Source organism: Sinohyriopsis cumingii, chromosome 2 (genome assembly GCF_028554795.1).
Source record: "Sinohyriopsis cumingii isolate HCF-2022 chromosome 2, ASM2855479v2, whole genome shotgun sequence".
NCBI lineage: Eukaryota > Metazoa > Mollusca > Bivalvia > Unionida > Unionidae > Sinohyriopsis > Sinohyriopsis cumingii.
In genome coordinates, this window is record NC_142962.1 from 75,016,548 (window position 1) to 75,030,230 (window position 13,683).

Here is a 13,683-nt window from a genome sequence, read left to right on the forward strand (position 1 = left end):
AATTTTGTTTGCATTTTATGCTGCAGTTGATAGTGATGGTAAGCAGAAAGTTACATTTTTTCTGCCCCGTTAAGTCATTGCTAGAGGTTAATGTGTTAACAAGGATTGTTTTTTGGTTTTTTTTTAAAATCGTCAAAGAATTGCTAAATTTATAATTTATGTGCAATGTCAATGCAAAAGTGATTAAATGTGCAAGGAATATTCAAATTTGGTGACGTCATCAAAATACACTGTTTAACACATTAACCCCTGGAGCTTTTTGTCATTTTCACCTGAAAACATTCTCAGATGATAAACCTGGTCCAACACAGGAGTCCAATGTTTTATTAATAAGATAGTTTCACAATTTGTCAAAAAAAATTGTTGTACCAATAACTTTTGAAGATGCAACAATCAGTCAGATTTCATTGCTTTTAGTAAGGTTTGGTGCTGGCTTCCTTCATTGAAGGGTACATTGTTTTTGTTGAAGACTGTAGCCACTTTGATTAAAGGTGAATAAAGTTATTGAAGTTCAAGCAAATACCCAGTATTTAATGTGATGGCAGCATTAAGGCCCAGCAGCAAACAACAAATAATTGTATAGTAGAACAAAGTATAGGTTAGAACTTGCAGCTTGTCAACATAAATTATTAGGAAACAAAGGATTTGTTAAATATGGGACCTATGGTTTCTGTCAACATATACATGTATTTTTTATCTCGATGTTGACATAAGCATGACAAATTTGGTAGTAACGAAGACCACAGGCCGATGACTTTGCATCTTTTTTCTACCTAGGTGGCCTGTCAATATAAGTCGATAGAACTGTATTTATTTAGTTAATGTCAAATGCCTGATTATTGGACCCACTTAATCCAGGTATTCAATTTACTTTATCACCAAAATCTGGTCATCTGAATGACCAATCATCCAGAAGAAATTGGACACCGATTGGGTCCAGATAATTGCTATTTTACTGTGTGTTAAATGTGTTAGGATTTTTTGATATTTCTTCAGTGCTTAGGTGGTGTTGCTATACATAGTAATTATAAAATGGAAAGCTTGATCGTTATCCAGGAAAATGGACAAGGGTTATGTTGTTGTAGTATCACTAATTACACCTAATTCCAGCATTAAAAAGCCCTCGGTTTGTTAACTGTATTATCACTAAATTAAGTCTGATTACCGGTCTTCCTAAAGATATTGTACAGTTGTAAGCATGAATGTATACCATGTCAAGTTTGTAAGCAATACTTCTTTATCTGACATTGAGGTTTATTTGACAAAATTAATTGCAATGGCCTTCACTTTATAAATGATATAAGATTGTAAACTTACTTCCATATCCCATCCATTGTTCTTCCCATTTCTTCGTTAGATACGCATCTCACATTTTCTTAATATTTAACAGTTGTCTACTGTATTTACCCATGCCGTATAACACCTGCCAAGTTCAAATAATGTGGACTCAGTTTTTATGTCATTTAATGTACTGACAGATTAGGATCTATGCTGATTTCTTGAACTTGTATAGAAAACAAAGATCATAAACTCTAATTATTTGGTGCATTACATGATGACAGATCTTTGTCTATCCTGGTTGCAGTTGACCATATGAAATACATGCAAAAATGGCAGTAGGTATATTTCTTGTTGCTTTTTATATAGTGGATGGATTCCTGTTTCTCCTGATTGGTACAAGCCTGTACAATCAGCTTATTCATGTGGAATGCATCCCCTGTCTCCGAAAGGAACCCCAGGAAATGAAAACAATAGTCAATCCACGTGGGCATGAAAATATCCAGGATTCCAATGGAGATGAACAGAGCAGTGGAGAAGATGAAGCTCAACCATCAGAGAGGACCAGGCTTCTCAAGGATAGAGATGGTTAATAAATCTGTGTTAATACTATTTAATAATATAGTCTTTAAGTTGAGTTATAAGATTGGTCTCTTTAACCCAAAACCCCCACCCCCAATACATGCTGTTGTATAGCTGTCATTACAAGATTCTTGGTATATGATAATGTATAGCCGTCATTACATGATTCTTGGTATATGATAATGTATAGCTGGCATTACAAAATTCTTGGTATATGATAATTTATAGCTGTCATTACAAATTTCTTGGTATATGATAATGTATAGCTGTCATTACAAAATTCTTGGTGTATGTTAATGTATAGCTGTCATTACAAGATTCTTGGTATATGATAATGTATAGCTGGCATTACAAGATTCTTGGTATATGATAATGTATAGCTGGCATTACTTGATTCTTGGTATATGATAATGTATAGCTGTCATTACAAGATTCATGGTGTATGATAATGTATAGCTGTCATTACAAGATTCATGGTATATGATAATGTATAGCTGTCATTACAAGATTCATGGTATATGATAATGTATAGCTGTCATTACACAATTCTTGGTATATGATAATGTATAGCTGTCATTACAAGATTCTTGGAATATGATAATGTATAGCTGTCATTACATGATTCTTGGTGTATGATAATGTATAGCTGTCATTACACAATTCTTGGTATATGATAATGTATAGCTGTCATTACAAGATTCTTGGTATATGATAATGTAAAGCTGTCATTACAAGATTCTTGGTATATGATAATGTATAGCTGTCATTACACAATTCTTGGTATATGATAATGTATAGCTGTCATTACAAGATTCTTGGTATATGATAATGTATAGCTGTCATTACAAGATAATGTATAGCTGTCATTACATGATTCTTGGCATTTCACAAATTGACTTATATCTACAGATCTTTCATACTGATTCTTATGAGGGTGTTGATGTCTAGATTTAACAGCTTTTCTGTAAGTTAATTTCATTGTGAATATTCGTTGTTTCTTCATTATATTTTGGACACCATTGCTTAAAAATCTTATAGCTATTTATGTTTATTCGGAGCAGAAGTTCTTCATCACTTCATCAGTTGTATGTTTAATACTCCTAGAGAATTTCTTTTGTGTGTTAGTCACTCTGATGTTATATATAGTTGTGACTGATACATGAAAAAGAAAATTTCCAGTCACTCTGATGTTATAGTTTAACTAAATTTTTGTGAGTGATATTTGATTCATTACTTAAATTATATTCTGAAGTACAATAGTAGGATAGTGTGGGATACAAGATTGAAACGAAGTAAAATCATATAAAATTATAAGCATAGTTTACCTTTTATGCAGAACTTGAGATTAAGAGAAATTATAATGATTCTGGTGAGTTTTCTGTTTCCATGCAAGTCATATATTGCATCATTCTACTGACATTATTGCATGCTGATTGTTTTCTATGTGACACTTGCCAATTAAAGATGAATCTGAACGTTGTACACCCTGTCAGAATGCCAACAATGGCAGTAGTTTATTCTGACAGGTGTTGAATCCTACTTTCTGATTTTTGTTTATTAATTTTATCATATTTATTAAGGCAGTGCTCATGTAGTTGTTCCAGACTTCAAAATCAATCAATTATGTCTTCATATCACCATCAATTATCTTTTTAATAATAAATATTTCATATAAGGGTTGTTCAGTTATTGTGCTCTCTCTCTCTCTCTCTCTCTCTCTCTCTCTCATAGAGCCAGTTTTAAAATCCTGCCCTTAGGCATGTAATATTTTGAAACACATGCACACACTAAGGTAGCTTCAGTATCATGTATCAGCATGGCATCTTGGATTTGAAGAAAGTGAATCAGAACCAAAAGAAAATTAAGATGACTACCATACTACAATTATTTCAACTTCGTATGAATGACATTTTCCAGTTGACAATTTACTATACATGTATGCCCAAATACCACCATTGAAATTATATGTTTACTTCCTGTATGCTATTTCACAACGTTTGTTCACTTCCCCGACAATAGCTGTACAGCACAATGTTATGAGGCAAGTACAGCAGTGGTGGTACAGTTCATGTCAGTCAAAAACAGGGATAAATCAATGCACAGACACAGGTGAGATCCTGGGTTTGAGGAAAACTTTTCTTAGTGTAACTTGCTATTTTTAAATTGTATGCTGATGCATTTTAAAATGTTGGTGAAAATTTACATATAAAAAAGTTTGAATATTACACATTTCTGGCCTACAATTTGTATAAAAAAAACATTTTTATTGAGATTTTGTCCAAAGGTCTCCATAAAGGATTAAATATCTTTATCACACTGGGCAAAGCTTCAAAATGACTTTTGTTCATGGTAAGAGTAGTAATATACAAAAATATACAGATTACTTTTTGACTTGTGGCAAGCCATGGGCAACAGTCCATTACACTATTTCACCAATGACTGCCTTTGATAAGATTTCCTAATATCTAATGAATGTGTATAAACTTGCCTAACCAATCGCAGCGAGCAAGAGTAAAACATTCTGGTAATTCTGGTAATGACCTTTCATGTTGGTTGTAGATGAACCTGGCATAGTTTCTCTTCCAAGCACAGTTATGTACTGATAGATAAAAATGGCTCTTTCATTTATGCATAGGAGATTGATATGTAGTTGGTGGTGTATGTTTTTTATGCCTATTCATGAAAATGGAAATTTTGTCGCAGGCAGGTACGGGTGATAAAAGAGTGTAGTAGATGTTTGCCCATGGCTTATGGCAATGAGATAAACTGTGTAAAGAATATTTATTTGTAAGAATTTTTGAATATTTAGTTATCATTTGATATGCAATTCATGGAATTCAATATACTGCATATTCTATATAGTAAATTGTGTGTTATTCAACAGAAACCTGACATAATCGTATCTAAATGAAAATGTCCATTTACTCAGAAACCAAGAAATTTTATTGCGATAGATATTTATGATTTTTTGCAACAAATGGAATGAACATGATAATCTACCAATGCATAATGCAACAGAAGTTCTGGGCCTTCAGTAGACATGGTTTGTTGTACATATTGCACGTGAGCAAGTACAGTGCAGACCATACCTCTCATAAGGCCTTAAGGTCAAGTCATATAGTTTTCTTGTCATAGTCCATAATTATCAAATGCTTCATTTACCGATTCGTTTTTTCTTCAAACTACATACATTATTTATCACAATATTATATAATCTAAAATTCATCATATCTTTAGGAAAAACAATTTAAACAATTTCAATTGATTGAGTTGCAAGTATTACCTGTAGTTTAAATTTACATGACAAATAAAATGAGGTCATCTAGTACTTTTTCACACCTTTTGTCTAAAAAAAGATCCTTACCTACATGTAATGGTCTACTGGACTGATTCACTAACAAACCTCAGCACACATTTTATATGCAAGTTTATATACCCCTCTACTTGACGTAGGTTGCAATTAATATTTTCTGGAAATACTCTGTCAACTTATTGCAAAATTTCTTTTCTGGAACTTTCTAAGGCTAGAATCAAGACTGTATCTTTAACTCAAACTGAATTAAACATGTTTATATTTAATAATGATCTCAATATTGAATCTATGATCAAAGAGAAATTTTGGTTGTGTATTATGTTGTTTACAAAATAAATGTCACTAGTCAGGTATACCATTATCTTGATTTTGGACAAAGATCAATTACAAAATACAGATGTACATAACTTATAATCAATGAAAAATTTTAGAACAATAACCATCAGCAAATTGAATTGTAGCATATACATGTTAATTCATAATCCTGTTAATTATCCTGTTAATTAACTGTTTTGTTAAATTATATTGTGCAATTTGTCCTGTGTAAACAATAAGATATAGAAGAAAAAAAATCAAAACATTTTCCTTGTTCACAAACATCTACATAGGCACTCATAAGTGTCTGATCAGCATGTTGCAAGTTTCATCATCTGGCATGGTCATATCACAGTTTGAAAAAGAAGGAATTTTGACTTCTGAAAGAAGTAACCATATTATGATAGGGGCAATAACCTAGAAATAATCTTGAAGCTGACTACAGTTATCTCATTGAAGTGCATGATACCTAAATATAGTACTGGCTATCACTTAATATGCAATATCAAAACTTAATAGGAAGCCCTGTCCTCTGCCAAGGGTGGTATGGTCAAGTCAAACTGAGGCAACTAATTCAGGTAGTAGCATCCTCACCTAGGGGCCCAGACTGGCCGAGTGGTTTAAAGCGCTCTCCATTATGGATCACTGCCATCTCACCTCTGTCTGCACTGGTTCAAGTCTCAGATTAAGTCAATGTGGGTATGTGAGAAAGCTTGCCAGTAGCTTCTCGTGGGTCGGCAGATCTTTCCGGTGTTTTCACGGGTTCTTTCTCCACCATCAATACTAGCCACCATGTATAGCCTATCATGTGCTGAAAAATGGCATTAAACCCCACAACAACAACAACAAAAAAAATCATCATCACCTTGTCAAATAAATTACACAGTACTGTTAATCTGAACAGTGTTCTACACCAGGTATATAATAAGGCACATTCAGTGCTAGGGCTGGATATACATACATTGTTGTATAGCATGCTATGGTCATTTACATTTTCATTGTATTTGTAATATATATATATATATATATATATATATATATATATATATATATATATATATATATATATATATATATATATATATATATATATATATATTTTGCTTACACTCATGCCAGAAGACCAAGAAGCACAAACTTACAATCATTTCCTATTCTTCATCATTGTAATGCTAAAGGATATATTCTTTAACATTGTCATTTCTTTCTGGTTTTCTCTTTATATTCTTTCTTTGTATGAGTATAGTGAATTAAGAATGTGCTTAAGTTATCAAACAAACACTGCTTTTGTAGCCAGGGCAATTTGTTACTTTTGACAGGACACAGTGCCAAGTGTTAGACATCTGATATTTTCTAACAGCTGTACTTGATTTGTTCTATACTGGGTTCAGTTGAATACTTCATTTGAAATTAGCATTTGTAAAGCCACAGAAATTAACATCAGACACTGGACAGAATTTATACCACAGATAATCAGGCAACGTATCCATGTGATGTAGATGCTCAGATGAGAACTGACAATCAAGTGTGTATTTCATGGTGTTGAGATACAATAATATAATATAATTTAATGTAATGTAATATAATCTAATGCAATGCGAGTTAAACCTGGAAGTAAAGACTTAGTTTTGCATATAATGTTAATGTTCAAGCAATTTAGTTAATATATTATTGTACTTCTCTTCTGATATATTTGTTAACACTAATGAAACTAAGATATGAACAGTCTTGTGTCCAGTTTTTAATCTATTTATTGAATTGCTACATATCTTATTTGAATACAATCTTTAGCATATTTTTAATCTTGCAAGCACATATTGTTTCGCTTCTGATAAGCTGATAAAATTTCACATCGGAACGACTATTCCTTCCTATAATATAGTTTTAAAAATCCTGGTACAGTAAGAAAACTGTAACAAATGCCGAGATATGCTTGATTAAATTCAGCCTTTGATTAGTATTTATTTTGTTTTCGTCTTTTCCTGGGATTTTTTGCTACAATGACAGTTGTATAATTACAGGCTTAGACATAAACACATGCAAATGACAACAAACAGACATGATAATTTTGTCTTAATTAATGTATCCCAGACTCCACACACTGTGCTCCAAACTCCACTCCAACACTCCATTCCACATTGTACACTGTGCCTTTTATAAATATAGTCAAACAAGGTCGGCATTTAACACAGAAAAGTGAAGAAGAGCTCCAAATTCGCTTGGCCGAATGTTATGAGTTTTATGTATCCTGTAGTGATAACAAGTTTTGGATATTTGACCTTTCCAGTCTGAACCTCCATTGTTCTGACCTTTTTAGTTTAAACATATAATTTTATTTTTTACTTTGTAATTGGAGATGACAAGAGGAACACTATGGAAGATGAAGGATTAGAACAAAAAGCAATAGCTTATTATGTTCATTTCATTTTATGATACAGAAATTGTTGATAGTAAGTATTAATGCCAAAAAATTTAAATAAATTAAGACAACATGAAGAGTCTATTGGTAAAACATTAGCATTTAACCAAGGTATATCAAGTGGCAGGATCGACAGAGAAGGAGTAGGCAAACGACGAGGATAATAAAGAAAGAAGTTAAAATGAGAAATTGTCAATTAAAATGTGTCATTGTATATAAACGTTGAGAAAATTATGATAGAAGAAAAGGGAGGGACAAAAATAAATAATGAAGTAAATGAAAAAGGAACAAAAATGCAAGATTGAAAGTGAACAGTGCATCCTTCTACATGTATACTGAATTATTGTGGAGGCGGTCGTAAATCATTTGGAAAAATAGAGGAAGTTGCTATTTGCAGCTGTTCATGACCCATTGAAGTGAAAGCATGGATTTAACAAGTGCTCTTAAGTAAGTCTTTTTGACTTTTCATTTTATAAATGGCATCGAAAATGCGAATGTTTACTATACTTTCTATGGAGGATTTAAAACATAAGAAGGTATTTAAAGGTAAATTGCAATAAAGAGTAATCTGCAGAACCTTATCTACAGAGTGGTGATCTGATTATATTCTTTTTAAATAAATTTTGATTAAGTGAACTGCAAATTATTGTCTTTTTAAAATTTTAAACTAAAAAAATCAGGGAAAATAAGTGAGGTGAGTATTTAATGTGCTTTTTAAGTTGATAATGGAGTCTATATAATGAGTCTCAACAGATAATGTAGTCCATTCCTGAATGGCGAAGGAAGAAACGAATTAAAATAAAGACTTGTTCTACCTTGTACAAATGTTTGCATTACGAAAGTCATAGCGAGTAATATCAATAACAGCTGGTGAAATCAGAGATGTGAGACAGGGAAGGCGTGACCTTTTTTTAATTTCAAACAAATATATACATACATACATACATATATATATATATATATATATATATATATATATATATATATATATATATATATATATATATATATAACAGCCAAGCTAGGTCCTGATAATACTATCTTGGAGTATCGCACAAGGGATGAGTATGCTTCTTATCAGCTGACTAAGGAGGGGGAGAATGGAATAAACTCGAACTCTTGATTTCTTTTCAACCATAACACAAGATGATTCATTTATTAAGAAACAGCAAATAAAGTCAGTTCATGACCATGATAGTCTTGTTGTTTTTGTCCTAAGCCAAAATATTATCATTGTGTGAAGGTACTGTATGGTATATGATAATTTCATGCAAGGTCAGGATACACATTAGCACTATACTATTAGTTTATCATATTATTTCTTCTGATGAGTGAAGATTATATCAGAGTTACCATATTTGGATTTAGTTGCAATAAAGTTTACTACAGAAGAGAAACTATGACTTGATTGTAATTGTGAAATGTAAAAATCTGCAAGGAAAACACTTGCTTGACTTTACAATTCAACTTTCGCGTAATACTTATTTGAAGTGAATTGGTATAAATGGAAGTAAATTGGCTGTCAAGTCGGTGAGGAAAACACTCACAGTGACTTAGACAACTAATAAATTATAAAATAGACAAATAACTTATGTTTTATAGATTGCTAGAATAATCAAGTATTGTTGAATTGAATTTAGAATGTCAAGTCGGTGAGGAAAACACTCACAATGACGAAGACAACTAGTAAATTATAAAATAGACAAATAACTTGTGTTTTATAGATTGCTAGAATAATCAAGTATTGTTGAATTGAATTTAGAATGTCAAGTCGGTGAGGAAAACACTCACAATGACCTAGACATTTTATTTCCCTAAGAACTTTGTTGGACCTATAATTTAAGAAAAAGGAATTATATATTTGTAGTGTAGCAAAACTTTTCTGTATGTATTTAGCTTCATAAAACTAATTAAATAAAGAAAATAAATAAAGAAATGAATAAAAGAATGGGTCTGTGAGGACAACACTCACTTGACCATATAACTGAATTTTAAATAACAAATGATTAAACAATATATATTTTGCTTGTAAAATAAATTAAAAATGACTAGAATGTATATAATTTGGAAGAGAGAAAGGAATTAAAAATAATAAAAAAAAATAACTTAAATGAAAAATTGATTTGTACTTAAATAAACTTTATAAAAATATTTACTGTCCAAAATAGTGCCCAAAGTTACATACTTCTCTAATAAACTAAACAAAACAAAATAATAAAAAAAAAATAAAAAAATAAAACTCACAATAACTGTGATGTACCTAGTTTGATGGCTGCTAGCTGACTGAACCCCCTCAAGCAGCCAACAAAGCCTTATATACTCCTGACAAAACCCACAACGCCCACAATACCCACAAAACCCACAATCCTTGTTGGAATGTTCAAACCATCATGCGCTAGTATTGAATGTGTATATTTAGTAAATTTTCAAAGTGATTATTTATGGAAATTTCCAGCTGGATATTTTACACATTGCTACATTGCGAATGAATTGCCATAAGTAAAAATAGAAAAAGAAACAAATCAGTTTTGTATTTCGCGGCACATACCGTGTTGGTCTGTCGCTATAGCAATGGTTCGGAAACCGTGTTATGCACTCTTACAATATTACGGAGGTAGACCGCATGAAAGGGTAGTCAACAGTTACATGTACCAAAGAAACAAAGAAGAGGAAAAACAAACTTAAATGCGATGACGTATACAAATGAAACACCAGCGACTATAAACACATTGAGTATGTAGTGTACAGTCTTAAGCTGTTAACTAGAAATAACCATTAATCGAATTATCACGGATGCCAGCCGCCCGCATGATACTCCCTGTTTTCGCTATCACAAAAACACGTAGACTATACCAGCTAACTATTAATCGACAAGTAAACAAAACACAGGATCCTAGAAAATAGTAATGTCAACTCATTTAAGAAATTCGCTCCTAATGCACAGATTTATAATTTAAAAAAAATCTATTCCGAATTGGACGGCTTGAATGAATAGTTTTTACCGTATACACGCATGCATACCTCACTCCCTAAATGCAGGTTATATATATATATATATATATATATATATATATATATATATATATATATATATAACACACTTCCACCCTGAAAAGGATGTGGGGTTTCAATGCTATAATGTTCAGTTGATCAGTCTATCTGTAGATTGTGAAATGGGATATGTTCTCTTTTCTTCATTTTAATTGAATTTGTTTTTCAGCAGTACATTTGTTTTTCAGCAGTACATTTACCAATTTACATGATAGTTGCATTTTATATATATAATAACAGTTTTCTCTGTACTACACGTGGAATACATTCCTGGGTCTGGAGGCAAGGTAAAAAGGTCGAACCCTAATTCTATTTAGGTTATAAAATGTTGTTCCCCAGCCCAACTCAAACGGAAATCATTCGACCAACCAGACTGTTTGGGCAAAATTAACTTTTGAGTCTTGTGTTAGAATTAATGGACATTAGTGTAATTTTAGGGTTTTAACATTGTGAATATAGCAGGTTCTGAAATCCATCCATAAATTTAAATGATATTCTTATTTTCTTTTTTTGTACTGTAAATATTTTCTCTAAATGTTTTTTGATCAATGTAAAAAATGTCACATCAAGAAGACATGGTTTTTACTTTTGTGCTCAGCTAGCACAAACATATTCCACTTGTTGTGCCACAGATGCTTTAAATACATAATGTTTATAAATGAGAAACTGATTTTGGAGCCATATAAAGAAGCATGACAAATACTACTTAATGGAGCTACTGTAATGAAATAAAAGTTGTGAATCTGATAACCATGGGATTTGTGAAATCCTCCTACTCCTTCACTGTATGGCTGGTTAGAACATTTAGAGGAATCCCATGTAACTTTCACGGTACCTGAAGGTTTATTATTACGAAGTTACATAAGTTTATCTGAGTGACCTAAATTTACAAAATTTTCTTGGTTTAGGAAATTCCAGTTCTATATTCAACTCCCTTCAGGTACTGTTGAAGAAATGGAATCTATAACCCACTGCACATTGTTTTGTTTACAGTCTGTACCCTCAAATAAACACTGGTTAACCTAGGAAAAGAACTTCACCGTGAGTTAATTGTTGAAGATGTTTCAGAGAATTAAATGATTTATTATGAAATTAACACAATGGAAGTATTGACAATTAAACGTAATGACTAAACTGGAAAAGAACCATTGTGATCTGAGCTTGTACATGGCCATACAAAGTTCAAGTGTAATCCAAAGATTATTATTTTGGCAATTTGGGTATTGTTATTTATATTTGCATTGTTTTTTGTATTCATTATATGTTGTAGGTTATGTGAAATTATATTTTGTAGTTGACCTTGTCCAAAATCAAGTTCATTGTCTGTCTGACCAGAATTATCAAATTGTTTAACAGACCTTTTCTAATTACATCTTGGATTGTTTTGGAAATGAACTTTTGTCCTACATCCTGGCTTTTCTTTAGTGTATTAGATTTTTGTGTATAATTTTGTTTATCTAGATTTTATTCATTCCTGTTATAACCTCTGGGCAGAAGTTATTTATATTGTTGGTTTCCTATTTTGATTTGGGTGCAATTATTTATTATTCACTGAAAATAATAAGTGCTCTGTAATATTCTTGGAAAGAGACATTAACTTTTAACTATCTGAAATCAAACAAGGTTACCCTGGATTATAAAACTGTGATTCAACAAAAGACTTTAGGCACATTGTTACAATTCAGACCATTGGTGCTTTATTTCATTAGAGACCATCAGCCACAATGAGGACCACTCTAGTCATCCAAAGGTTGGATGGGCTGGTTGTGTTCTGTGCATGTGCAGGTGGCTGATGAGGCCAATCCTTGCAGGTAATGTTCATTTGCATAAGGGACAAGGCATGAATGGGACATCTCCAGAAGGATTGATGGCACTCGCTTTTCTGGCTTGCCTCTTCAGCTCTGCAGCTGCTGTCCTGCTAGATTCGCACAACTTGGAGCCTTTGTGCATGGAAGAATGCCAAGTGACTCTATCTCTTGTTGTTTGCTCCCAGGAATCAGGATTTATGTTGAATACTTTCAATGCAGCTTTCAGGCTGTCTTTAAAGCATTTCTTCCGACCTCTGTGGGATTGCTGTCCTTGCTGTAGCTCGCCATAGAAGCAGGGATCGTCCTGGGCTTCGCCAATGTCGCAAATTGCGATTTTTTTTCCTTATTGGCGACAAAAATATCCCATCTGGCGATTTTTTTGGCGACATACTTTTTGGTTATTTAATTTGTACACAATCATGGATTTGGACTGGATAAATTAAAAGCGAGAACGAAAGGAAGCCACAAACTTGACTAAGCAATGCATTGGAATCAATCTGTTACACAAACGATCCTTTGTTCGTATTGACAACCCCATCTTTACAGTGCATTGTTACATCATAATCTGCTTATGCTGACATCTGGGCTGAGTACTGTATGCTGTGATACAGTCAATCATGCTACCGCACTATACCTACAACTGACCGACTTCTGAAGACGCGAATAGATACAATTAAATTGTATGGCTAATCCTTCTGTGTTTTTTTTTTTTTTTTATACATATACCAGTACAATAGTTTTGCTAAACCTTCATAGAAAACTTATAACCTTTGAAGTACCGACTGTGTATAAATACAAAGCAAATGGAAAAAATCTCAATCACAGTTATATCTGTCGCCAGTGCAGCATTTTACTCATTGATCTTTCCTTTTGCCATCAATTCCGTGTTACGGCTGCAGAGACTTAAACTCCACAAC

The 13,683-nt window shown here is 32.5% G+C and overlaps 1 protein-coding gene across 1 annotated transcript in view; it reads left to right on the forward strand.

Annotated features, from left to right (window-relative positions):
* The window catches only part of LOC149805199 (solute carrier family 35 member F6-like), a 62,588-nt gene extending 55,143 nt beyond the window's left edge, over window positions 1-7,445 (forward strand). Inside the window, exon 13 of the mRNA XM_089948357.1 lies at window positions 1,648-7,445. Within this exon, the coding sequence (XP_089804483.1) occupies window positions 1,648-1,871 (224 nt within the window). The 3' untranslated portion in view covers window positions 1,872-7,445. The remainder of the gene's footprint in view (window positions 1-1,647) is intronic.
* The last annotated feature ends 6,238 nt before the right edge of the window (window positions 7,446-13,683 follow it).